At 41.2% G+C, this 27,766-nt stretch overlaps 1 protein-coding gene across 1 annotated transcript; it reads left to right on the top strand.

The window, feature by feature from the left end:
* Positions 1-19: 19 nt before the first annotated feature.
* Positions 20-26,487, top strand: SLC16A12 (solute carrier family 16 member 12; the record flags this gene model as incomplete). Its single annotated transcript, XM_081328333.1, has 6 exons — positions 20-129; positions 3,249-3,352; positions 4,573-4,716; positions 6,215-6,806; positions 8,832-9,091; positions 25,783-26,487. The coding sequence occupies 6 exons, from the start codon at positions 20-22 to the stop codon at positions 26,040-26,042; spliced, it is 1,470 nt and encodes a 489-aa protein (XP_081184459.1). The 3' UTR covers positions 26,043-26,487.
* Positions 26,488-27,766: the final 1,279 nt, after the last annotated feature.

Here is a 27,766-nt window from a genome sequence, read left to right as displayed (position 1 = left end):
GGTAATTCCTCAACAAATTATGGCCATGGCAAAGAAACGTCCAAGTACCCCCCCTCCGGATGGTGGATGGGGATGGATGATTGTGGTTGGCTGCTTCCTTGTTACGATCTGCACTCGAGCTGTGACCAGGTAACCTTTGCGGTCATGAGACTTTGCTGTATTTTAATATTTTTTTCCTTTGCTCAAAGTAGCAAACAATGATTTCTAATGAACAGGATGAAAACAAGTAGAAGTGGACACCTTGTGGTTCTTGCGTTCATTTGGACATCCTTTGGCTGAATTTTCAAAACCCCTTTGCAAACTATTCATGGAGATTTTTGCCCTCTCTTACAGCCTGCAGTTGGAGTGGGAAGAAGGCCCCAGGTTAAAAACCAAGAGCCAGGGAGTTCTAGTCCTACCTTAGACATGAAAGTCATCTCAGTGACTTTGGGCCAATCACTCTCTGTCAGCCCAATTCACCTCCCAGTGTTGTTGTTATGGGGAAAATAGGAGGAGGAAAGAGTATTATGTGGATTTGCTGCCTTGAGTTATTTACAAAAATAATAAAAATGAATAAATGAATGAAATAAAAAAATAGGGTCACACATTGATTGCAATTTATCATTTCTGGGGAATCGACTAATCTTGAAAAGGATTCTCAGCCACAGATTGGATTAAGCCTGACTTTACTGGGGGCATTTCACCTTGAATTCCAAGAATCTCAGCAACAGGAACAGTTTCATCTTGAGGTCTGATTATCAAGAATAATTCTTATATGGTGAAAGCTCTGGGTATTCCCTCCTCAGCTTTTTTTAGCCCTCATTTTATGAAGCATAATTAACATTTGTCTCAAAAAGTATACAAGGTACTTATCAAAGCAAAAACAGAACAGTAAAAGAGGCTCACTTTTACTCCAACTAAATTCACTCCAACCAAAGTGCTTTTAAGGAGAGAGAAAGAGGCAAGGATTGAACAAAAACAACTTTGAACATTCATTCTGTCTTATCTTGTCCTTGGTATGAAAAATCTGAATATTCTCTGTCCTTGGCTATTAATTAGATATTCCTTGCCTTGCTGTGGCCATGATTTTTACATAGGTAAGTGAAGCCTGACGAGGATAAGTTAGATATGTTTCTCCTCCTTGTTCCTTCACAAGGACAGGTGGACATGTTGATAAGATACCCTGTTCCCTCTGTCCTTGGCCGAGATGAGCAGACATTATCAGCCCTTCCAAGTAGACCAGAGTAGGAGTCCAATGCCATTTAGATTTTTGTTGTAAATTACAGTAATGGAATCTTAGTAAGTCTGAATGGGCTTCCTCCGTCTTTCCCTTTATTTTTGTGTGAACTAGGGAAGATAGTCCTATGGTGTTTGCTCTCATTACTTCTTGTCCCTGCCTCAGACCTTTTTATTTGATCATTGCCTTGATAGTGGCTCTTCCTCCTGTTCTTCTAAGCCATCCTGTCCTTCCTTCTACTGACATGGCCCATGTAAGTGACTATTGTCAGTGATGTATATAAACCAGAAGTGCCTATAGAGGAGAACCTACAGTATCTGCAGATCTAACCTGGGTGGGGGGATACACTTGCTAGCTTGAAGATGGGGGTCCATCTGCCATTACTCTCAGGGTTTTCTGAGTAACAGGGAGCTCTTCGTCTCTCTTCTTTACACTATACTTTTTGTACAAGCTGTATTTTATTGCTTCTTAAATATATTTTTGTGACCTGTATTCTATTATTTTTCCTTGTTTCTCATACTGCCTTGGAATAAAGTTTAATTACCCATAAGGTAAAGGTAAAGGTTCCCCCGCACATGCGTGCTAGTCGTTTCCAACTCTAGGGGCCAGTGCTCATCTCCGTTTCAAAGCCAAAGAGCCAGTGCTTGTCCAAGGACATCTCCGTGGTCATGTGACCGGCATGACTAGACGCCAAAGGCGCACGGAACGCTGTTACCTTCTCACCGTAGTGGTCCCTATTTTTCTACTTGCATTTTTATGTGCTTTCGAACTGCTAGGTTGGCAGAAGCTGGGACAAGTAACAGGCACTCACTCTGCTACGCGGCACTCGGGATTTGACCCACCAAACTGCCAACCATCTGATCAACAAGCTCAATGTGCTAACCCACTGAGCCACTGCGTCCCTTTTAATTACCCATACTATTGTACTTATTGCTTCCAAATGCAAAAATACCTGTAGCTGAAAGACTACACAGTGCTCAGAATCAAGCAGTTATTACTATGACTGATGCATTTGCCATACAGTTACCAAGTATTTTTTCCTGTACTGGTAACAATATTTTTAGTGTCTGGTCAGTGTTCCACTTGAACACAATCACTACTGTGACATAATTATTTTCACATGACTACTGGGTAATGTTGTCAGGCTAAAAGTTATCATTATAGAGCTTACCACTCCAGTGTAGATTCTCCCATATTGGAAACACAATAATGATTACTGGTTTTTTTAAAAAAAACATATTCCCAATATATATCCATAACATGCGTAAGTTTAATTTGTCAAATGGCAGGACTGGCACTTCTGGAATATAGAAGATGAATTTCTTTGCCATTTGTATTCCTCATGTTGCCCCAGTCAACTTTTGAGTTTATCAGGCCTGTTCTGATCATGGCTCTCCAGTCATACCAGTTGACTCCCTTTATTTATTTTGTATAATTATAACATTGAACATGAGGCCTCAACCTCTGTCTTCCCTGCTAATGACAGAAATCTCCTAGCACTGCGTAATTTCATCATTATAGCCAGTCCTTGATTTACAAACATAATTAAGTCTGGCAATTTCAATTGTAAGTCCTGAGGGTCATAAAGTGGCTCATCATTTGAGCAATCTGATTTTACACCCTTTTTTGTAGTGGTCGTTAAGCAAATACGGTTGTAAACAAACCTGGCAGTCGTAAAGTGAACCCATTGCTCAAGTATGCTAGGCCATTTTTTGCTGAAAACCCAAAGTAAACACTGTTCTTAGATTTACATGTGGCTTGTTTCAATCTCTGTGAAAATAACTGCATTTAGGGAGACATTTGTGGCTGTTATTGTTTTGGTACGATGGTTGATATGGAAGCTGGATTTGCAGATATTGTAGACTGCAACATTTCTATGCTGAAGAGAGCGTCTCCACATCTTTAAAAGTGGATATCATTTTTAGAGATTTTGGCTTAGTTCTAGAATGAGTTCTTCAGTCAGTTTCTATCTAATCTTTCACTGTGATGGTATCGCATCCAAAGTTAGGTTTTCTATTTTTCCTTTCCTCAGATGTATCTCAATATTTTTTGTGGAGTTCCAGACTTACTTTGCACAAGATTATGCGCGGACAGCTTGGATCCATTCCATTGTAGATTGTGCTACTATGTTGTGTGGTAAGTATTTATATACAGGTAGTCCTCGACTCACAACTACAACTGAGCCCAAAATTTATGTTGCTAAGTGAGAAATTTGTTAAGTGAGTTTTGCCCCATTTTACAACTTTTCTTGCCACATTTGTTAAGTGAACCATTGCAGTTGTTAAGTTAGTAACACGGTTGCTAAGTGAATCTGGCTTCCCCATTGACATTGCTTGTCAGAAGGTCACAAAAGGCAATCCCATAACCCCTGGACACTGCAACTGTCATAAATGTGAACCAGTTGTCAAGCATCTGAATGAAAATCACATGACCATGGGGATGCAGCAATGGTCATAAGTGTGAAAAATGTTCTTAACTCACTTTTTTCAATGCTGTTGTAACTTTGAACAGTCATTAAATGAACTATTGTAAGTTAAGGACTACCTGTACAGTATTACAATGGCAAATGATGCAATCCTTCATCCAGCAATGCATGTTTCTGCTGTGTTCTGTATTAAGTATAAACTCCTTACGCTTAGTCCCAAATAACTAGAACCAAATGGACACAGCTCTTGATTTTATCTAATTCAGCTTTCCTGACACTTCAATTCCCAAAATTGTTAATTGGAAATTATGGGAATTGGAGCCCTAATGCAACTCTAAGATACCAGGTTAGAAAAGGCTAATACAAAGTGAATTATTGTGGAACTGAGAAAAACCTACAGGTAGTCCTTGACTTACACCCATTCATTTAGTGAACCTTCAAAGTTACAATGGCACTGAAAAAAGTGACTTATGACTGTTTTTCACATTTATGACTGTTACAGCATCCCCCGTGGTCATGTGAGCAAAATTCGGATGTTTGGCAACTGGTTGATATTTATGACAGTTGCAATGTGCTGGGGTCATGGGATCTCCTTTTGTGACCTTCTGACAACTTACCTGTTCCAGCAGTCCGGCCTGGCCTGATAGCTCTAATTGGGGTCCCAGTTTGTTTTTACTATTGTTTTTCACTATTGTTCAATCTGTATACCTACCTTACTCTGTACACCGCCCCGAGTCCCTCGGGAGAAGGGCGGTTTATAAAAACAAATAAATAAAATAAATAAATAAATAAATAAAGTCAATGGGGAAGCCAGATAAAGGGGGTAAAGGGGACAGTTAAAGTAAGTGAAGCTTTGGCCCGGCTTTCAGTGAAATATATATATTTTTCTGGTATGGAAGTATGTTCTTGCTGGATTTCTTTTCCTTTCAAGCTCCTCTTGGGAGTTTCGTCAGCAATCATGTCTCTAGCCAAGTGGGAATCATGCTGGGAGGACTTCTTGCATCTGCTGGATTTATCTTGAGTTCCTTTGCCACCACTCTGGAGCATCTTTACTTGTCCTTGGGCATTCTTACAGGTATCATTACTGGCACTGATAGGTTTGTTTGTGCACAGATTAATGGAAGCTGTTGTTCTATTCTCTGTAGTATACAATGCATGGGAGTGTAATCCCCTGGATTAATTTAGGAGACAATCACACTGCATTCAGCAGAATTTACACTTGAATTTATTTATTTAAGATTACAGCTTGAGTACATTATTTGAATTAGGCTACTGTAATTTCCCTGTTATAGTTTGGGAACTGAATAAGAGAATGTTTATATAAAGCCATCCAATGGGAGTTACCTTCAAGAAAATTATCTTATGTATTTAAAACCTTAAACTTATAAAATTAACTGTATTCGTATCGTGCTTTTATCATTTTTCCTAGGGATCAAAAAGTAATGGGACAGTAGTAATTTTATTCTTCAAAGAAAGCATTTTTGTTGTTTGATTACCAAAATAAAGATATTTGACTTGACATCCAAGAAAGAATTTTTAAAAAGAAGAGAGAAGAGATTCTATAGATACTCTGAACAAAACCAGCAAGGGAAAATAAAGAAAATTGGAATAGAACTAAAATTAGATCTGGAAAACAATACTCACATTTGAATAGTGATGAAATCTTAATTTTGGAATTTAAAATTTACATTTGCTGTTTCTCATCTGAGTATATGTGAAGGCTTAACATTTAATGGTTAATTGACTATATTTGCATGTCGAATTAGCATCTTTTGCTGACTGTGTTGTCCAGAGTCTCATTCCCAATGAACTGAGTCATTCTTTTTAAAAACAGAACAAAATAAAAACATCCCATTGTTCTCTTTTAGTTCTAAATGAGACATAGAAATGTTTATGGTAAAATTGCTGACTTATTAAAGCCTGCCCTTGTAGCTTAATGATGTGAGCTTACTGCTTAGACCCCTGCTATTTAATAACAATTTTGCAGAAATATTGCACTGAAATGCTGCCAAGAACCTGTTTATACAAGGAACAAAAATCCTGTGTTATGATGGATGTTTGATGTGTTGGGCCAACACTTCTCTATTAACCTTTGTTGGAAGCATTGTCTGTAAATGCATCTGTTCTTTTTATTGATGGCATTATAAAATATCTATAGAGGATTTCTTAATGAGATTTATTATGAGAAGTGAAATATCTATGGAACCCAGAGCTTTAGAAGTATTCATGATTGGTGTATTAGGTAAACAGAGTAATAGAAGATAGGTGGAATTGTAAGTTTTGACTGTGGTATATAAATGGGACTGTTAGCCTTAGATGCAATAAACCAAGAGGAAACGTATTGCCTCCATGTTGGTTCTTAAAGGTAATGTTGGCAAAAATACTAGCTCAAACTTCTATTTCAATTCAGTTATCATACAGATATTTGAAAAGGCAGATTAATACAAAACAGGAAGAATAATTTTTGAAAAAACAAACAGATTAATACAGTGTTTCATTACTCATTCCCTCTTGATTACTACAGTTAATTTATTTTCTGCTTGCTTTGTATGTGTGTGTTTTTCTCTTTCCAGGATTGGGGTTTGCTCTTTCATATTCTCCAGCCATAGCAATGGTGGGCAACTATTTTCATAAGAGAAAAGCCCTGGCATATGGAATCGCTATGTCAGGCTGCGGCATTGGGACCTTCATTCTCGCTCCTGTGGTCCAGCTTCTGATTGAGCACTTTTCCTGGCGCGGTGCCTTACTCATCCTGGGTGGTTTTGTTTTGAACCTCTGTGTCTGTGGTGCCTTAATGAGGCCAATTGAAGGAAAAGAGGACCACAAGAACATGCTGGAATTCTCTGAGCAAGAGTTTGAGCTGGAAGCGCAAAAGTCAGGCTTCAAACAGTGGTGTTTCTGTTCTCCTATGATCAAACTATGGTCTCACAAGTGTGTGTGCCATTGCTCACAGCAGGAATACAATTTTGTACTGATGCCAGACTTTGTGGTGCTTGCAGTGTCCATCTTATTCATGGCTTATGGCTGTAGTCCACTCTTCGTTTACCTAGTGCCTTACTCATTAAGTGTTGGAGTCAGCCACCAACAGGCGGCTTTTCTCATGTCTGTCCTTGGAGTCATTGACATCATTGGCAATATTACTTTTGGATGGCTCACGGATCAAAGGTAAATGTCAAAGGGCTGTGTGGGAGAAGGACATGGTGCAAGACAATAAGTACCTGCATGCTCTCCTTGCATGTCAGGCGCTGTTTGCAGAAAACACTTCTTTGTGATGCAGCCTTTGTATTATTCTCAGATCATTGGGAACCCAACCTATAGTCAACCTCAACTGCTCTCCTTCTAATGTGACATTTCCCACTGTCTCCTAAGGGTTTGAATGATCTATGAAGCATCTCTGCACAGTGACCTGTCACTCAGGCAACTTGAAAATTGATTAACACCTCATCCCGGTCACCCAGTTACCTTTACCTAAGCATGATTTGTGATGGCCTCCCTCACAAACTGTTGCAGTTAATTTCTTTTTGTCTTTCCTTGCTCCTATATTATTATTATTATTATTATTATTATTATTATTATTATTATTATTATTATTTATTATTATTTTCTTTGAAGGTTTGAACCTTACTTTTGATGGGTGTGGGCTTTATGTGTGCATATAGTCTACAGCCAGGCTGAAATGTGGAGCAAGAGAAGCTGCTTCCCTGCAGTTTTTCTGCAAATCAAATGTTCCCTTGGTCAAAGTAGGGAATCACACCTTCCTGAAGCAGTAATCTCATAAGGTCTCCACACTTTTTTTAAAAAAATCCCATTTATATCCCGCCGGTAGCCATAAGCCAATCAGCAGTTGGCACAGAATGCGTTCAGTAGGAAGAAGGAAGCCAACCTTTTGCAACGACTTTTCCTCGTTTAGTTGGCAAACTGGAGGCAGTGACCATCACTGATGTTACCTAGTTTGAGTAATGAAACCAGCGCAAGAGAACAACCAAGCTCAGAAAGCACGAAGGACCTCTCATTTCAATCTTGAGCTACAAACGTTCTCCTTCTTTGGTTGTATCCTCATTAGCCAAGTCTAGAACAGGACATTAGAGATAAGCCTGGTGGCTTCTCCATTTGTGGTTGTGGGATATCAGAACTCCCTCCCAAGGATGATCACAAGAATCTGGTTAGTGCTAGGACTGTTAAGAGCCTAGCCTTTACAGACCTGTAAATTATTTTTACTAGAACACTTTGGTTCTTTTAAACCTTTCTGTGAGCCTCTCTTGTAGCCTTTTGGAGCTGAAAAAAAAGCACACCAAACATTGTGTTTTAGCCTTCCCTAGCCTGGTGCCCTCCTGATAAGATACGAGATTAAATTTAATATTCTTAGTCAGCACTGAATTCTGAAAAGTGCTGATCCAATACTAATTGGGCAGGTTCTAGATTTGGGGATGCTATACTTAAACTACTACAATGAAACCCATTAAATGTATAAAGGAAAATGCAAGATCAAGCAGCAATTAGGGAGGAAAGTAGGCAGAACTGGGAAGGGATGGGTTTTTCCCATGAGTTTTTCTGGAAGAATGGCAGCATTTCCACAAGCTACCAGTCTGAAAAAAGTTTTCCAAATTATTTATCCCAGAAAGAGATAAAGTAAATGGATAATATTTAATTTCTAAAATTTAAAAAATAGACACTACAATTTAGTGCAGGGGTCTTCAAACTTGGCCCTTTTATGACTTGTGGACTTCAACTCCCAGAATTCCTCAGCCAGCCATGCTGGCTGACTTAATGAGTGGCATGGTGTTGAGAGTTCAATCCTAGGCAGCAACATATATTTCTCTATCAGGGCTCAAAGAGATAATATCTGCTGTGAACTCCGCATAGGTGTCAGGAAGGGTATCCAGCCAGTAAATGTTTAGTTCCATTCAGTTGCCCCCACTCCACCCCAATAAAAGGGATTACAGGGTTGTAAAAAGAAAAAAAAGACACTACAATTTAGTGTTAGCGTATAACCTAAAAAGGAGATGTTGCTTTTTATTTGGATGAAATGATAGCTAGCCTGGCAGGAGAAAAAAAATCTGTATAGGCCCAAAGCCCAAACATAGGAAAGAAGAATAAGAGGTGGAACAAGACCCTCAAGAACCCTCTTCCCCCTTGGAAAAACAGGATCACAACTAACTCTCCTCACTTTTCTTGACTATTACCTCTCAGGTGTTTGAAGAAGTACCGTTATGTTTGCTACCTCTTTGCTGTGGCAATGGATGGTCTCTGTTGCCTCTTCCTTCCAGTTCTCCAAAGCTTTCAACTCCTGCTGCCTTTCTCTTTCACCTTTGGCTATTTTGATGGAGCCTACATCACTCTACTTCCTGTGGTGACAGCAGATGTCGTGGAGACCACTTCCTTATCCTCCGCCCTTGGAATGATCTACTTCCTTCATGCAGTCCCTTACCTGGTCAGCCCACCTGTTGCAGGTCAGTATAGAGGAGTGAATCAGAATAATATGCAGATCTGTTTATATACAACTGTTGAATATGGTTTCATTCAGTTCTGTCAATTGTATCTTTCCTGGATTAAAAACATCAGTCTATCTCCATCAATGCATCTTCAGTCACCACTAGAGGTGTCTAAATCCATTTTAGCCATTTCATCTGCCAGTCATCACCTTCATATGCAAGCTTTCTCTTCCCAATAAACTCCTGGGTGTTTAAAGGCTTCTGTCTTTCCTAACTCAACATCTCCTATTCCGCCATCTCATGTGAGCACCCTGCTAAATGAGAATTTAAGCCACCTCCTGTTTCCTGATCTTTCTCATCAAAGGTTAGCACAAAGAGTTTGGGTATCTCTGTAAATGCATGAATATATAAAGAACCAGCAAAACACTATGGTATTCTTCTCAGGAGTGCAGTAAAATTTTAGGCAGCCATTGTTATGTCATCCAAAATGGAGAATTACTTACAAAAGATACCATCTCAGAAAATAAACTTATGCAGAATAATGTTCAGAGCAGTGAAAGCATGCAGTCACTGGAAGAATTTAAGCCTATAGCACAAAAGGATGTGGCACAGAAATCCAGAGTCTGTCCAAAAATTGGTGAAAAAAAGACCTCAGAATTCAGCCTTAGCAAATGTGCCCCTGCTGTATAAAATAAAAGTGAAAAAATGTTATAGAAATATGCTCTCTTTTATTATCCTGTTCGTTTGCTTGTTCAAATGAACAGTCTATTAGTTTTTCTAGGTTTAAGACCTGCCCCATAAGAAGGGTTTAATTATAGATAGCTACAGTTTAAGAATTCAAATGAATAAAAAAAGGAAGATGTATCTCCATAGTATCAATAGACTTTCTTCCTAAAGGCTACTAACAGCTAGGCCAAAGATAGCTGTAAGGATAAATGGATTACAATACAGATAATCCTCGACTTAACAACCACAATTGTGAGGCTTCTGGTTTGCCACGCAGCCGCTATGGATGGCTGGGAGACTTGCCTCTCTCTTCCCCGTCCAGTTTCGCATCGCTGGGGGCCCCTAAAAAGGGCTGAAAGTCACCCTGAAGAGGTGACCAGCAAGGAGGGGCGCTCGTTGGATCACAGAAGAGCCGCAACTCTCCTGTTAGACTTGGTGATCCCTCCAAACCAGCGGATGAAAGGACAAGCCATTATGGCTCATCCCTAGGCTGTGAACAGCCGATGTCACGTTTTCCACCAGGCAACTTTTAAAGCAGTGCAGAAGAGACTGGGTGAGATCTACCTCTTTTACACCCTAATTATTTTCTGTACCTCCTTAAGCTGCTAAGCATTCTCCCCCCTGTGGTGAGGGAAGGGGGACTTTAGTCCTCCCTCCAGAAAGAGTGGCGACTAAATACCCAGGGACATTTTAAATGTTGAAAAAGTAACTGAATCCCAATTGCAACTTTATTTCTCAAAGCTTGTGGACTGAAAGACTTTTTATTTTTTTATTTTTCATTGTCTACTTCTGTTGGAAATCTGGGTTTTTTCTTATAAAAAAGAAGAACTGAAAAGATTAAAATAACTTTGGGACTCAAAGGGAAACTTTAGAAGGGGCCTGGCTGACTGCCCAGGGAAATAGATAAGATACATAACCTTGAGGAGTTTGAAGCAACAGCTGTGAAAGGCTTTGAGTTCCCTACCTAGAAAAAAAACACCTTTTTCTCTCTTTTGGATTTTCTAAATGTAAAGCCTTTAGTCTAAAATACCAATATGGAAGAAGACCAGGAACAAAATTTCCTTATGGATGAAGATCAACAAATTCTCTATACGTTGAAAACACTAATTCAAACTCTTACCACAACCAATGAAATACTAAGAGGCTATGGGAAGGAACAAGAAGACAGCCCAGATATGAAAGCCCAAACTTTGACCACAACTAAAGAACCATCTATACAAAATACAATAGAAAAAATGAAACTTTTAAATACTATGACAGAAGAATCTATTATTCAACAAATATTGACATTTGAAAATCCAGAAAAGACATTGACAACTTGGAAAAAGGAAAAGGTTTCCTATACAATTCAGAAGGAACTAGAGGAGCTATAAAAAGAACAGTTGGATGAGAAGATACTCAATTCAGAACAACCACGTCAATATGGAATAATAAAGAGATGACTCACTAGATCTACAAATCCTCTCAAAAAAAATGGCAACCAGATGGTTTTGCCAATATCAATTAATATACATGACATTACAAGGAGATCGGTTCAATGACCCCAAAACCAGGACATGGAAGATGATTTGGCAAAGGAAAAAAGAATAAGATTCAAGAAGAATGGAGTTTCAACCATCTTATTGAAATCTAAAACAGAATGTACTTAAAAAGATAAGAGGTGCATGTTGAACACAAGACATTGTTATGAAGTGAGATAAAAAATTTTGTTCACTAAAATTTAGCAGTATAAATACTAATAGCTAATTTGAATATTGATTTGTGCATAAAGATCATGTAAAGGTGAATAATGTAGATAAGCTAAAAACTTATTGATGAAACTAATAAACAGGTCTATATGGAACGTTAAAAATGAAAATTATTAGTTTAACCAAGAGATAGCAGATACAAAGAAGAAGAGAGAGGAAGTATTAAATACTGAAAAAAAAGAAATTTTGGTTACTACTTAACCCCCACCCCCCGAAAACTAGCAAAAAGGAAGGATATCATCCTTAATTTGTTGACATAGAGGGTAGACAGGATGTGTATTTTGAACATTAGATTTTGTGAGGAATGGTGATAGATGAATTGGGAGTATATTAAAAATCTTGGGAATGATAAATATCAAACGTTAAATCTAAATGTTAGTGGAAATTAAAACTGAAAAATCTATTAGGTCATTGATTGTCTAAAACAGTGTTTTTCAACCTTTTTTGGGCAAAGGCACACTTGTTTCATGAAAAAAATCATGAGGCACTCCACCATTAGAAAATGTTAAAAAAATTAACTCTGTGCCTATATTGACTATAGGCCTAAGGTACAAAGATGCACCAGTTTCTTCCACATTCTGGAAACACAGACACAGAAAAATAATAATACAGTAAGTTTAAAAATCACAGACAGCAGCCCTTGGAATATAGCTAGCTGATCATTTTGTTAGATTTTACAAATTCCTTTGACTGGGATTCCAACCCTGCATGAGGTAAATGGTATGTCTTGTAATTATTGCAGTGGAGCAGATAACAGTCTGCTCTACTAAATTTTGATTCAAAGATTTGAGAAAACCTTAATTATGAATGAAATGAATTGTTATTCCAAAGCCCAGTCCCAGATCCCTCAGATCAGTATTTCCCAATATCAAATTATACTTCCAAATCTTGCAAGCAAGAGCAGGATCCCCAATTCTGCACTTCCTTCTGCATGAAAAATGTTAGAGAAGACCCCTTTTGGGTTTGGGTTTGTTTTTTTAAAAAAACAGCCGCCTTTTTCAACTGTGAAAGCAAATGCAGCCAGCATCTTAAACCAAAATCTAAACATGGAGGACCTTCATCTCTCATCCAGAGAGGAGGTCTCTTTCAAGAAGCAGAAACTCCAAAACCGATCTCGATTTTACATAGTTGGAACATTATTTTCCTTCCTTTCTTTAGCACTATCTCCCCTTCCACGACCTTCGAATATGGAGAAAAAAATCAAATCCCTAACTCTTAATGATAGACGAGGCAAGGAATCCCCACCCCAAATTTCCCCACCCCGGAGCGGAGAGGGTCTTGCTCCTTAAACTCATCATTTCCCCCTCCAGCATCTTAGATATCGGAAAAATCGGACGGCCATTCTCCCAAATAGACCGGGGGAGGGGGGGAAAGCAGGTCTCCGAGGCCGCTTCTTCCGGAATGTGTCCTTGAATGATGGCCGGGAAGCCCCTCGCGGGCATCAGGCATGGAGAAAGTGGACCCCGGGCCCGCCGGAACGGGAATGGAGGCAGTTGGATCCAGGCGACTACAGCGCCAGCCGTTTCTAAAGGGGCCTGAGGGTGCCTTACCTAACGAGGAGGCAAACCGAGCGGCCAGCTCCAAAGGGGCCTCCGCCGTCTCCCGCCACGGTTCGCTTTGCCGACGTCTCCTCTGCCCCTTCCCTCGCTCGGCCCCAACTCGGGGGGGGAAGGGGGGAGGAGCTTTTGACATTTTTTTTAAAATCTTTCCCACGGCACACCAGGCAACATCTCGCGGCACACTAGTGTGCCGCGGAACAGTGGTTGAAAAACACTGGTCTAAAAGATTGTATGTTAAAACAACTTGAATATGTGTAAACTAAAAACTGGATATATGTAAGAAAGTTATTTTCTACGTGATTGATAGGATAAAACTTGTCTTTAAATTTACAAATAGTATATATGAAGGGAAAAAGAGAGGAAATGTTTATGGTAGCAATCTGAAATCTTACTAATGATATCTGTATGTAATTGAATTACTACTACTCAGTCACCATGTTGCTTTTCAAATATGTGAATGTAATATTAGAAAATCAATAAAATTTGTAAAAACAAACAAATAACCACAATTGAACCCAAAATTTATGTTGCTAGCTGAGAAATTTGTTAAGTGAGTTTTGTCCCATGTTACAACTTTTTTTATCACATATGTGAACTGAATCATGGCAGTTGTTAAATTAGTAACACAGTTGTTAAGTGAATCTGGCTTCTCCATTGACTTTTCTTGTCAGAGGATTGCAAAAGGGGATCATGTAATCCAGGGACCCTGCAACTGTGATAAATGTGAGTCAGTTGTCAAGCATCCAAATGTAAATCACGTGACCACGGGGATGCTGGAATGGCCGTAAGTGTGAAAAATGGTCATAAGTCAGTTTTTTCAGTACTGTTGTAACTTTGAACGGTCACTAAATGAACTGTTGTAAGTCGAGGACTACCTGTATAGTCATCAAGTATAATGCCTGTTGAACATACAATATATAAAATCTGGTTAAATGTAAATAATAATAACAATGAAGGAGGCAGCTTTTGCCTGACAAGACCCAACACTAGAATGAAGCTATGTGGTGCCTTCTAGCAGTTGGTGGCAAATAATGCAACTTGTAAGAGAAAGAAACAGCCCAGCTCTTGGTGTGGATACACTTTGCTTATTCAAATAATCATATCAGGCAGAAACGGATACATTTTGTCTTTTACAAATGATTGCATTTCACTAAGTCCTGGCAAGGTTCAAAGTATATGTGTCTTTGGTGAGAACTAACTTATCAGAAAATCCTAAATTCTATGCACAGATAATAGAGGTGAATATATGCAAATCCAGTGCCAAAGTACTTGACAGAACTAATGGCTGTACATTAGTCTAATGGGCTCTATTTCCCAGAATATAATTCAAAGCAATGAAGTAATAGAAATCAAGAGATGCAGGATGCAGAAATGGCAAATAAAGCAGAAAAAGAAAAAGAATAACACAGTTGGAAGGGACCTTGAAGGGCTTCTAGTCCAACCCCCTATGCAAGTAGGAGACCCTATACCAGTGATGGAGCATCTACAACTTCTGAAGGCAAGCCATTCCACTAATTCAGGGGTGTCAAACTCAATTTCATTGAGGGCCACATCAGCATTGCGGTTGCCCTCAGGGGGCCGGGTGGGTAAGGCCTGGGTGGGCGTGGCCTACTGGGTGGGCGTGGCTAAAGTGCTTAAGGCCTAGTGGGTGGGCATGGCCAGCTCTACATCGTTCACATCAAGGGTGCCTATGGGGGCCTGGGCAGGAGTGGGACAGATCTGAGGGTCTCTGGCAGGAGAAGGGTCTCTGGGCTAGGGCCAAGGCAGTGGGGGCCGTTCCCTCACTGTTTCCAGGATGGCTTCGCGGGCCGCATGAAACCACTTCATGGGCCAGATCTGGCCCCTGGGCCTTGTGTTTGACATGTCTGCACTAATTAATTGTTCTCACTCTCTGGAAATTTCTCCTTAGTTCTAGATTGGTTCTATCCATTGCTTCTTGTCCTCATGAGGCATAGTCAATACAGCTATCTAGCTGCAAATCAGATTCCCACTCAAGGTGCAGAGGTACTGTTATACAAACTATGGCATGGAAGAAAGTCCAGCTTAGATTACAATACATGAGAATATTTGGTTCTAAGGTTTGCCCATGTGCCAAAAAAGAAGAGAACTACCGTATATACTTGAGTATAAGCCGAATTTTTCAGCCCACTTTTTGGGCTGAAAAAATCCATTTCGGCTTATACTCCAGTCAACAACAAAAAAAGAACTTACCGAGGACTTGCGCGCGGCCGAGCTACTTTGCCTGACGCTGCTGGGGTCGCCCGGGCGCCTCTGCTCGCCCTCAGCAGCACCTGGCCCGGAATCACATGCGAAACAAGCCCGGCAGAGGAGCCGGAGCGGCGAGCAGAGGCGCCCGGCCCAGATCCTGCAAGGCCCGGCCGAGACACGCCCCCAGCAGCGGAGCTGCTCCGGCTCCTCTGCCGGGCTTGTTTTGCATGTGAGCTACTTTGCCTGACGCTGAGAAGACCCGCTTGGGCACTCGGGTTGGTGTCAGTCTCCGCAGGCCCTTCTCATTTCCAGGAACGTCAAGCGCGCTTGGCTCCCCACCCCCACGGCAGGGCAGGGCAGGGCAGAGACTTGCTCGCCCTTCTGACGGCCCTGAAGAGAAACGAAGGGCTTGCAAACTCCCCGCGAGAAGCTGGGCGAAGCGCGCGGCTGGGCGAGTGTGTGCCTGCGCGCGTATTTACGAAAGAAACGCTCCGAGAGTTCTTCTTTCTCCGCCCCCTTGGGGGGAACTCTAGCGACTGCTGTAGCCGCGCTTCTCTTCTCGGCTCCGAAAATAGGGATTTCTACTCTCTCTCTCTCTCTCTCTCCCCTCCCCACCCCGCATTCTCCTGCCTCTTCGATTGCGAAAATAAAAGGGCGAAGGGTGCGCTGGTTTCTTCCTCCTTCCTCCCCCCCTCCCCTCCCCTCCCCGATTGTCAGGTGAGGCAGCTGGAGGTCTGGCCGGGAGATTGTAGCCGTTTTGAAACGCCGCATCTTGAAACGCCCGATCAGCTGATTTTCGGGTGGAAGAGCCGCGGCTTGAATCTGTTTGCATCTGCCTGAATTAGACCGAAACGGCCTGAATTTGACCAGAGTTGCTTTGTAATGGCTGGAGGAACTGCAGAGGAGGTCTTGCCGGGAGATTGTGGCCGTTTTGAAACGCCGCGGCTTGAAACGCCCGATCAGCTGATTTTCGGGGCGGAAAGAGCCACGGCTTGAATCTGCTTGTATTTGTTTGAACTTAACCAGAAACGGCTCGTAATGGCTGGAGGAACTGCGGAGGGAGTGAATGCTCCAGCCTGGAATATTTGGAAAGGCTGGGGGAACCGGATGAACTGCAGCTTAAGCGACTGTTGCCGGAGGAGCCATGGCTTGAAACGCCCCAGTTTTGGGGCAGCGTTTGCTTGTTCCGGGTAGAAAAAACGCCGGTGCTGCGCGGGCATTGTTGGAAGTGCTCCCCTGGTCCCTGTAGGGCTTGACACCCCCATTTCGGCTGCTTCGCAAACTGCTTCCTCCACCCCACCCCACCCCACCTCACCCCTCCCCGCAAAAGATGCCGGGGTCGACAGCGTTTTTTCTACCCGGAACAAGCAAACGCTGCCCCAAAACTGGGGCGTTTAGAAATCCCTATTTTCGGAGCCGAGAAGAGAAGCGCGGCTACAGCAGTCGCTAGAGTTCCCCCCAAGGGGGCGGAGAAAGAAGAACTCTCGGAGCGTTTCTTTCGTAAATACGCGCGCAGGCACACACTCGCCCAGCCGCGCGCTTCGCCCAGCTTCTCGCGGGGAGTTTGCAAGCCCTTCGTTTCTCTTCAGGGCCGTCAGAAGGGCGAGCAAGTCTCTGCCCTGCCCTGCCCTGCCGTGGGGGTGGGGAGCCAAGCGCGCTTGACGTTCCTGGAAATGAGAAGGGCCTGCGGAGACTGACACCAACCCGAGTGCCCAAGCGGGTCTTCTCAGCGTCAGGCAAAGTAGCTCACATGCAAAACAAGCCCGGCAGAGGAGCCGGAGCAGCTCCGCTGCTGGGGGCGTGTCTCGGCCGGGCCTTGCAGGATCTGGGCCGGGCGCCTCTGCTCGCCGCTCCGGCTCCTCTGCCGGGCTTGTTTCGCGTGCGAGCTACTTTGCCGGCCGCTGCTGAGGGAAGATCTCTGGAGAGGAGCATAAGGTGAGCTGCTGCATTTCCCAGCCTCGGCTTATACTCGAGTCACTAACTTTTCCCATTTTTGGGGGGTGAAATTAGGGGTCTCGGCTTATATTCGAGTCGGCTTATATTCAAGTATATACGGTAAACTGAATTGCAGATGTGAGGATAGAGTGCTGGTTGGATATTTGCTACATGCAAGAATTGTAGATATCACCACCCAAATTATTCAAATATACAGCATTGCTTATTTTGATGAGAGGGAAAACCAAAATAACCTTGAAGTGTCAGATCTTGTTCCACGTGTCCAAATGAGCAATGAAGGAATCAAGAGCATAAGCATCAAAGGAGCTTTTGATCTGTGCCTGGAGTTTGATGGCAGTCAGAGCCAGAAGGGGAAATTGAACTCTGCAGGCATTCAGAGAGATTCAACAAAGGGGATCAACCCATAAGGCTTTCCTATCTTGCCAAGAGAGAGCAAATGAAAGAGCCCTGCTGATAGGAAGACATGTCAGCTTCTGAATCCAAGAAATGAAGAAAAGCTTTAGAAGAGAAGATGAAAGCACTCCATAAGAACCACAGGTACACACATGCTCCTATGCATAGTCAAATTGACAAGGCAGGAAACTGCCACATCAATTGGAATCCAATGTGGAAAGAGGTAGCAGCCAAGAGCCTGGGGCAGTTATATAATACATGAAATGTGATTATTGTTCTGCACACGTAGATTTCAAACTACCAGCCAACAAGTGCTCCAGACTGTCCCTTGGACAGAGAAGGGGTGGTAAGTCCATAAGTGGACAGAGTTCTTATAGAGAAGTGTGTGCATGAGGTGGGGGGGGAATCAGCTGGACAGGTAGAAAGAAATCAGTTCTGCTTCAGTGAACAATGTTTGTATATGCAGAATAAGTGTGTAAGCCAATAGTGTTGTTGAAGACAATCAGGCTGTGTCCAACTTTCCCAGATGGAGAAGACTGCTTCTAAAAATAAAGCACATGTAGACAAAATATCACCATGTTTGAGATGCTCAAGAAAAGGGAGCTGGCTTCCGGTTCCGGTTTTTGGCACGGCCAGATGCGTGAGGGAATGCTCCCCATGTTGTCTGGATTTCTTCATCGGGGGACCTCTGTAAAGGGGTTGAAAGTCGCCCTGGAGGGATGACGAGCGGGGGAGAGGTCTCTCCAGTCGGTGGTAGAAGGGCGGCAACCCTCCTGTTGGCTTGGAGCAACTCTCCAAACCCACGAAGAAAGGATTGGCCACTCCCATGGCCCATCATTTCAGCCGTTTCTTGCTGAAGCCAAAATTACAACAAAGCACTTGAAAGCACTTGAGAACTGGGTGAGAATTGCCTTCTTCCTTTCCTAATTGTCTACTTTTTCCTGCCAAAAGCTCATTGAATTTGCTTCCCCAAGCGAGGAGAGAGGGAAGGGAACTTTTTCCCCACACCCTCCTTAAGGGTGGCCTTTGATCACGCTGGGAGAAAAAAGAAAACCTTGAACAGAATAATACTATTTAATTTGACTTACTTCCTTTCTATTTTTGGTGTCCCAAAACTCCTATCCTTACAGAAACTGGCTATTCTGTCTATTTGATTAAAAAAAGGGAGAAAAGAAAGAAAAGAACTACTTAAAAGTTACTTAAAAGTACTCAAAACTGATAAATTTACCCTGTCTGAAAAAGATTTTAAGTATGCTGGGGACATCTTGTGGCCTTTTTGGCAAATCAACCTGTTTATTTTGGAACTGCCCTTGACATTATCAGCTAAAGATAAAAACCTGAAACAGCTGGAAGTGAACTCAAGGTTTGTGGAGGTGAACATTTACTGAGGTTTTTGTTTAAAAATTAGCCTCCACTAAGGACTATTTACTACTACTTCAAAATGGTGACTGATAAGCCACAAACCTCGCTTGACTATAAGCTCATATTAGAAACAATCCATAAAGTTTCTGAGATGTTTATCTCCAGGGTGGAAAATTTAGGTGCCAACTCCAATTTACAAGCTGTAACCCAGACTTCAACTAAAGAATTTACAACTCAGAATATAACAAAACTGGAACAAATTACTACTGAGACAGAGGAACACAAGGTACAACAAGATATTGAAAAAAACTAATAAAAATAATTTGACTCTATCCAAAGAACCAACAACTCTAAAAGTACAAGGAACTATCACTATGGCAAATAACCTTAAGGACCAACAACAAACTATGGGAAAACTTAATACTCAACTTTTGACTCCATCAAAAGATCCTATAACTTTAGAAGTATACTATGTGCAAGATAGTGATGCTAACATAGAAGACGTGGAAGATCAACAAAGACAGTTTCCGAAAGCCTGGATAGCCAAGCACTAATTACAAAACTGGATAAGTTTTAAACAAAAAGCAGATGAACCCAGACGGAAGAGGAATCCAGACCGAACTGAAGATAAAGTTTTTAGAGCAAATACAGAGACTAGAACTAACAGGACAACAACATAATGATTACAAATGGTTTGGTTTTTGTGGATCACTGATGGCTAGATGGCCTCCTTTGATTCAAATAATATGTACTGGAGCGAAGGGAAACCTATCTGGCAATTTAAAGGCCTTGGTCTGGAAACCTGATTGGCAAAAAAAGAAAGCCAGAGTTAGATTTAAAAAGTGAGTTCTTAGAGAACCATTAAAGGCTATCCTTTTAGTAATCAGTGATCTATCAGGATCTAAAATAGAAAATGTTTAAGAGATAGAACTAGAATGTGTTTATGTATCTATTAGGCTTATTTTAGACATTATAATTTGTGCACTGACATAATGGAAATTTGGTTTATAGATCCCACGTTTGATGTTAAAAGACGTTTGATTATTCTATTTAAGAATTAAGAATTAGCTAAAATTTAAAACAGAATCTGGTTGTGTATGTATAAATAGTTGTAGATTGATAAACATAGGCTGTGGTCCTGTCAGTAATGTGTGATATATTAGGATGTGAAACAGACAATGTTTATTAGGTAGAACATAGCTACTCAGCCACTGTGTACATGTTAGATGCTATAGTTTTTGCTGTAATGAAATAAGGGAAATTTGGGTTATGAATATTATTTGGGATGTTAAAGGCTAAATTTGAATAATATAATTAAAATCAAAATAGGTAAACTTTAATAACAGGACATAGATATATCTCAATGAAATTGAATTGACAAATTTTTCAACTGACCATGGTATTTCTAGAAATTTATTAGTTTAAACTGGTTGTATGAAATGTTAGGGACGCGGTGGCTCAGTGGGTTAGGACGCTGAGCTTGTCGATCAGAAGGTCGGGAGTTTGGCGGGTCGAATCCCGAGTGCCGCGTAACAGAGTGAGCGCCTGTTACTCATCCCAGCTTCTGCCAACCTAGCAGTTTGAAAGCACGTAAAAATGCAAGTAGAAAAATAGGGACAACTACGGTGGGAAGGTAACAGCGTTCCGTGCGACTTTGGCATCTTGTCATGCAGGCCACATGACCATGGAGACGTCCTTGGACAAGCGCTGGCTCTTCGGCTTTGAAACGGAGATGAGCACCGGCCCCTAGAGTCGGAAATGACTAGCACGCATGTGCGGGGGAACCTTTACCTTTACCTTTACCTATGAAATGTTAAGGGAAATTGAGAAGGATGTTTTGATAATGTAACCTGAATTATGTACTGAAAACTCTGTTACTGAATCTCTGATTACCCAGTCACCATGTTGCTTTCTAAATATGTAGATTTAAAAAGAAAAAGGAAAGGGAGCTATTGCTCACTGAGCTATTGCCAGTCGGAAAACCTACTGGACTAACAACCTTTCACCAAAAACTTTTGAAATATGATGAGAGCTTTGCATGATGACCATGATCAGAACATCAGCCAATGAGAATCAGTGCTTAAAACAGGACATCAGTTCTGCCAGTGGTTTAGTATCTCACAATCTACTGCCCACAAGGAAGAATTTCTTCCAGACCTCTTCCTTATCTCTCTTTTTGATTCTTCTTCTCCAAGACTGCTGATCTCCAGCAAATAGATTACTTCTTTCAACAGGCACTATAATGTGTCTTTTTAAAGGGGAAAAGCTTGTCTACTTCAGTATCTCCATCTACCAGCTAGGTTGGATTTGGCTTAAAAGATGGTGGTGATGTGCTTTATTGGTTGTCAGTCAGTTTCTGAATGCAGTTCAAAGGGTTGATGTAATTAACCATTTGAGGCTCCCTCCAAACACAAACTCTTCACTTTGCTCCATTTTTCAGAGTTTGTTGTTTCAGGTTCCCACCCTGTGTGCATTGAACCAAAAAGAATCCAGGAGGATTCTAGTGTGAATCCCCAATTGGTCAATAGCAGCCTCTCAAGGTCAGATTGGCCACTGGCCTTTAGACATATGGTCAGCTATTTGGGTTATAGTTGGATGTGTTGGATCTTTAGAGATTTAGGCTGTTGGGCTGCCTGGTTTGGTGTCCAGATTGGTTCATTGTGTTATATGTGTATTTATTTCTGGTTTTCTAGCTAGTAAGATGGATAATAGTGATTGGCTGATTTTACTTTATTGCTCTTATTGTAAATCATTCTGATCTTGGGATGGGTGGGAGGAAAATTTAACACTGTTAAATAAAAAATAAATAAAAATTAATGTGTTTTTGGTATGGGCAAATGCTGTAGTGGTTAGAACAATCATGAAAAATAGATATCCAGTCAGAATTTAGATCTGAGTATGGGATGGAAAAGGGACGCGGTGGCTCAGTGGGTTAGGACACTGAGCTTGTCGATCAGAAGGTCGGCAGTTTGGTGGATCAAATCCCGAGTGCCACGTAACAGAGTGAGCGCCTGTTACTCGTCCCAGCTTCTGCCCACCTAGCAGTTCGAAAGCACGTAAAAATGCAAGTAGAAAAATAGGGACCACTCCGGTGGGAAGGTAACAGCGTTCCGTGCGCCTTTGGCGTCTAGTCATGCTGGCCACATGACCACGGAGACGTCCTCGGACAATCGCTGGCTCTTCGGCTTTGAAACGGAGATGAGCACCGGCCCCTAGAGTCGGAAACGACTAGCACGCATGTGCGGGGGAACCTTTACTTTACCTTTATGGGATGGAAACGCATTGGTCGTACCAATGGATGACCACTGACATGGGATGTCATGCATCCATCCTTGCCCTACTTGACCTCTCAGTGGCTTTCAGTACCATCAAACATGGTATCCTTTGGGGATCAGGGGTGGGGAGCACGTGTTGTGCTCGTTCACTTCCTTTCCTCAGGGTTGATTCAAGCCGGTGATGATTGGGGAGGAAAGATCCGCTCCTTCGCCCCTATTAAGTGGGGTGCCACAGGATTCAGCACTTTCTCCTCTCCTTTTTAAATATCTACATGAGGTCACTTGGTGAGTCTATATGGCCCTAACAAGTAAGGTATCATCAGTATGTTGTACATCTCTATCCCCTATGAATTAAGTAAAGTCATGAATGCTTTATCCCACATTTTCGGCGACTAAGAAGGAAATTTTCTTTCTATTTTCAACTCTGTAAAGTCTACTTGAAAGGCTACACCACAATTCCATCTTTGATTTTCGCCAACATACTGAGAGAACTCAGTTTTTTGGGCAAAATAATCAAATATATGTTTTTTCATAAACTCAACACCAGAGGGCAGAGTGTTCTCATCTCTTCTCCAGCAGCCTGGAAAATACTGTACAGAAAAGGAACAACACATTATTGCTCTTCTGTGAGCAGTACTTCAAGGAGTTTGATGAATCTGAAACATTATGAACAGTTGTATTACTTTCTACCATAGATTGGCTCTTTTTCATTCTTTCATTGCCAAAGTCATTTTCTGTTTTCTGAATCTATGAACTCCTTCAAATGAACAATAGAGCAGTTTGTCCTCTTTGTTAAAGCAGTCGAATCTTTTTCATGGTACAAACTGCTTCAAAGCTGCTTCAAAGCTGTTCCTGGTTGTCTCCACTTGTGTCTGTGTGTGCCACCACTTTGCTTCACTCCCCCCGCCAGCACTACAAAGCCACACAAGTCTGGAAGAAGATCCATCTCTGCTTCTGATGACAGTAGAAGAGAAGAGTTTTTGTATGTCTTCTTTCTTCATAATCTTTTTAATGTTCTGTCAAGGCTTGCTGTACTGAATGCTTTCTGTTCTTCCAAAAAGGAAATTAAGCTAAATGTTTGCACCAAAGCCCTGAAACTCTGCCAAGATAACCAGAAGTATGCATCACACTTAAATTATGTCGATTCAGCAGTTCCTTTCCTGCTGTTTATGTTATATCAGAGAGCATTGAGACGCAGGGGGCAGAATCAGCAGACTTTCAGGTACCAATCACCAGTTCTCAGAATAGCATACTCCTTGTGCATAGGGCATGATGAAGGATGCTGGGATTTGTAGTTCTAATGACACATCTATGAAAAGGGTCAGCAGAAGCTGTGGAGGAGGTAAGATAAAAACCAGAAAGATGGTGGACAGACATTGGATGAAATCTCTATTTGAAAGGTTACACTACAATCCCATGTCTGCTTAAGACCAGCAGATCTTCAAAAGGTCTGGCTCTACATTACAATGCTGAGTCCACCATTCTGCCCGCCCATACATGGACACCACTGAGAATGGCTGGGGTTTTTTCCACATATACGTATCATCACAGTGAGCAATTTGGTCCCAATTTCTAGAAAATTAGATTCAGGCATTATCTAAAATTAGAGCTTATAACTACTGGTGCAAAGTTAATGAAATGGAGACTGATAGACTCCCCAAATTATGCCTACTAGAGCAAATAAAACTGCAATCACAAATCTTCTGGATCACCAAACTAACAAATTTTGTAAGAAGCTGTGGCCTTCCTGTTTCTTGCGTAACAGGAGAACAATCTAAAAAAAGAGTTGCCCAAAGAATTAAGGATATAGAAGCACAAACTGATATAGCTATCCTTAGTAAGGTGGGTAACTTGAAATGGCTGAGTAAATACAAATGTACTTTTCAAGTGGACAGTTATTTGAAGTTACAACTCCCAAAACATCTTAGGGAGATATTTACGAGAGCGAGATTCGAACAGCTTGATACAATGGTCAGATATGGGAGATGTCATGCTATACCGTATAATGAGCGTCTCTGCATTTGCGGAGCGGCAGAGGTAGAGGACCTGGCTCACATCCTATTTGACTGTTGTTTGTATAAGAGGGTGAGAGACAGGTATCTTGGTCTATATACCAAACGAATGACCCATTGGGATCCCCATATCAAAATAACTTACCTTATGTCCGGCCAGAACTTGAAAATGACATTCAACGTAGCACAGTATTTAAACAAAATGATCCAGTTAAGATCTGCATATGTGGGACTGATTGAGGTAGATTGTAAGGGCGACTCCGAAATATAATGTTACCATATTTTATCTATATCTTAAATTTGTATTTTATTACTATTTTAACTTAAATTGTATTTTAATTCCATTTTAAATTGTATTTTATCAAATTCCATTTCGGATTGCTTTTATCTAGTTTTGGTGACGGTTTGTTGCTGGAACTTTGTACTTTGATATGGCCCAAGGGCTAATCAATAAAGTTGTTGTTGTTAGAAAATTAGAGGCTAATAAAAGTGTGCAGGAGAATAAGTAGCTACTGGGCCATCTTAGTTTCCAATCCTGGGGAGGTCCACTCCCCTCTAACATAATCTTCTGCCTTTGCAGCTGAACATTTATTCCCTCCTGGGCTCCAGGGAGATTTTGTCAGTTATGAATATGAAGAAAGCTGGACATGGAGGAATGGTGGAAAGGAGAAGTGAAATGTTTTGGTCCTGCAGGAAGATGTTTCAGTAATTCATTAAGGTCTTTATAAGACTGCTCAACTTGCAAAAATGGGGGGATAGCAATAAATGCAGAATATGATAAGTCCCACTGAAAGGAAAACAAAAGTCCCAGCAAGACAACATTCATTTTTGGGGAGTCCCACTATATGTCACATCTTGCAGGATATGCTCATCAATACTCTGGTCCTAACATCCCAAGGAACATCCATCTTCAGTGCCCTTCTAAACGGTATCAGGGTCCAGGCTATTGAATGGATGTGTCACTAGCCTTTGAATATGAATGTATATGTCATTTAATAGTTTAGGATACAGTTTTCTTGCAAGAATAATGGTAAGGAAACTTAGGTTTTCAAGACCTGCTGGCTGAGTTTATACACTTTGCTAAGTTTTAGAAAGAAAGACATTCTAGCCATTAACCATGTTGTGCAGTGATTAGAATGCAGCATTGCAGGCTAATTATGCCCACTGTCAGGAGTTTGATCGTAACCAGTTCAAGGCTGACTCAGCCTTTCATCCTTCTGTGGTCAGTGAAATGAGGACCCAGAGTGTTGGGACCAATATGCTGACTCTGTAAACAGCTTAGAGAGGGCTGTAAAGTACTGTAAAGCAGTATGTATTTCCTATTATTATTTGTACATCATGTTTTCTAGTGTAAACTGTAAGCATATTTCCATTGTATAAACCCAGCTAAGTGATTGCCAATGAACCCTGTTTCACAAAATAATGTGAAGTAATCCAAATATGTGAATTAATCTTCTGTGTTACCTACAGGTTGGCTTGTGGATACAACTGGCAACTATACTGCATCTTTCCTGCTTTGTGGTTTTTCTATGGTACTCAGTTCGACATTGTTGTGCTGCGCACGACTGGCCAAAATCACACCGACTTCCTCAGGACCAGTGGGCAGAGACACTCGGACCAAACAAGAAAGTTGGACAAATGGAACCATAGTTTATCTGGTAACTGGAGAACTGGATCAAAGAAGTGAAGAACTGTTGGCTGGGGAGCCAAACAGCCACAGCAAAAGATGACAGATGTGCTAACACTCCCCTTTTGCCTAAATTGCTAAGTCTGCTACACAGTTGATTTTTTTTCTCCAACAGAGGGAGGAATTACAAATTTTTCAATCCGAAATGTTCTGTCTTCCTAGCAGATTAAAAAGCCTGTAATAAACAAAGGCTCCAACGATCATGATGATTTTGTAAAATGTGATGGGATCCCAGTACTGTAGTGTGAGGCAAATGAACTCAATGTTAGAAACAACATGTATTCACAGAGAAAGAAAAAAAGGAAAGAAGGAAAGAAAAGACACTGAAACAAGACCACAGAAATGGTTCAAATGATGTTGGCACAACAAGATCTCTAATGTCATATTTTTAGATGGACTCCCTCTATCTCTAAAAATCTGTTGAAATGCCTCAGCATTGTTTGCAAGGAACTGTTTTGAAGATCCATGTTTGACAGTGTGGCTTGCCTCCTTTTTGTTGAAAAGAACAAGCCTTTTTTACCTGGATTTGGATCTGCAGATAAAAATGGAATTTGGAAGGCTGAAGCAACTCAGGTTTCCTTTGCAAAGCATCTGAAAATAATTCATACTAGTATGACAATATTGGAATGGAAGATCATTCAAGAAATTGGTATCCCTTTGGTGAATTTATGAATCTAATTTCCCCTGGGTCTGAGCAGCCCTGGAGTTCTGCTGCAATGATTTAATTCTGTTCATAATTCGATTTCCTGTCCGGAAGCCACAGAGTTGACTGTCTTTTATGTGGTTCTTACAAGCATGGATGCTGGTTTGTGTAATAATGTCCAAAACACAGCTATTACTGCTCTTGCTGGGGAAACATAAGTTAGTAATAAATTTGCACCACTTTTATTGGAAAGAAATGTCTGTAATATTAGCATATATTTTATATGGTGATTGGAATTGACTTTTATCTGAGAGTAGTTGTTTTAATTCTTGCTTTATATATAAAGATGTTTATAGTAGAATGTATATGTATGCATGTGCATATATTGTGTACGTACCCAGACATGCACAGCAGTTCCAAGTTTGATTGTGATGGGATAATTTGTTGGAAAATTAATTAGTACGAAACCTTCCTGTTTTTCCCCCCAAAAAGCTATCCAACATCAAAGGTTCCCAGCTGATTTTCCCCATCTGTCAAACTTATTGAAAATCAGAGAATGTTCATCATTATTCATGTTGGATGCCTTCACACATATCATTCCCAACAGGAATCAAGGAGTCTAAGCCTAAAACAAGAGCCTGCTTTTTATTGTCCAGAAGGGAATAACACATTAAAATTTGCTTAATGCAAACACTTTCCAGGTACTGTTAATCCAGGCATGTCAAACTCGCGATGTTACATGATGTCACATGATGTATCGGAGCTTTTTCCCCATTGCTGGCAATGGGGTGGGTGCGGTTTTGTTGTGATGTGTCCGGCCCGTGGGCCGGCAGTTTGACACCCCTGTGTTAATCTGATCCATAAGAGAATATAGAAGTTAGTATTGCAGGATCTCCGGAGCTGTTCTAGAGCTAGGGAGGCCTAAATTCGGCTTTGGAAATATTACAACAACAAAAATAGTGTAAAATCCTGATTTCTTTCTCTTCCATCTTGATGTTTTAACCAGCAACTTATTCAAGCCATTGTTGGCTGCTCCTCTACAGATGTTGCTAATGTTTGTTGTTGTTGTTAGCTGCGAAGTCATGTCCGACCCATTGCGACCCTATGGACAACATTCCTCCAGG

Source organism: Vipera berus (assembly GCF_964194415.1).
Source record: "Vipera berus genome assembly, chromosome: 5".
NCBI classification, from domain to species: domain Eukaryota; kingdom Metazoa; phylum Chordata; class Lepidosauria; order Squamata; family Viperidae; genus Vipera; species Vipera berus.
This window is presented reverse-complemented; position numbering and strand designations above follow the sequence as displayed.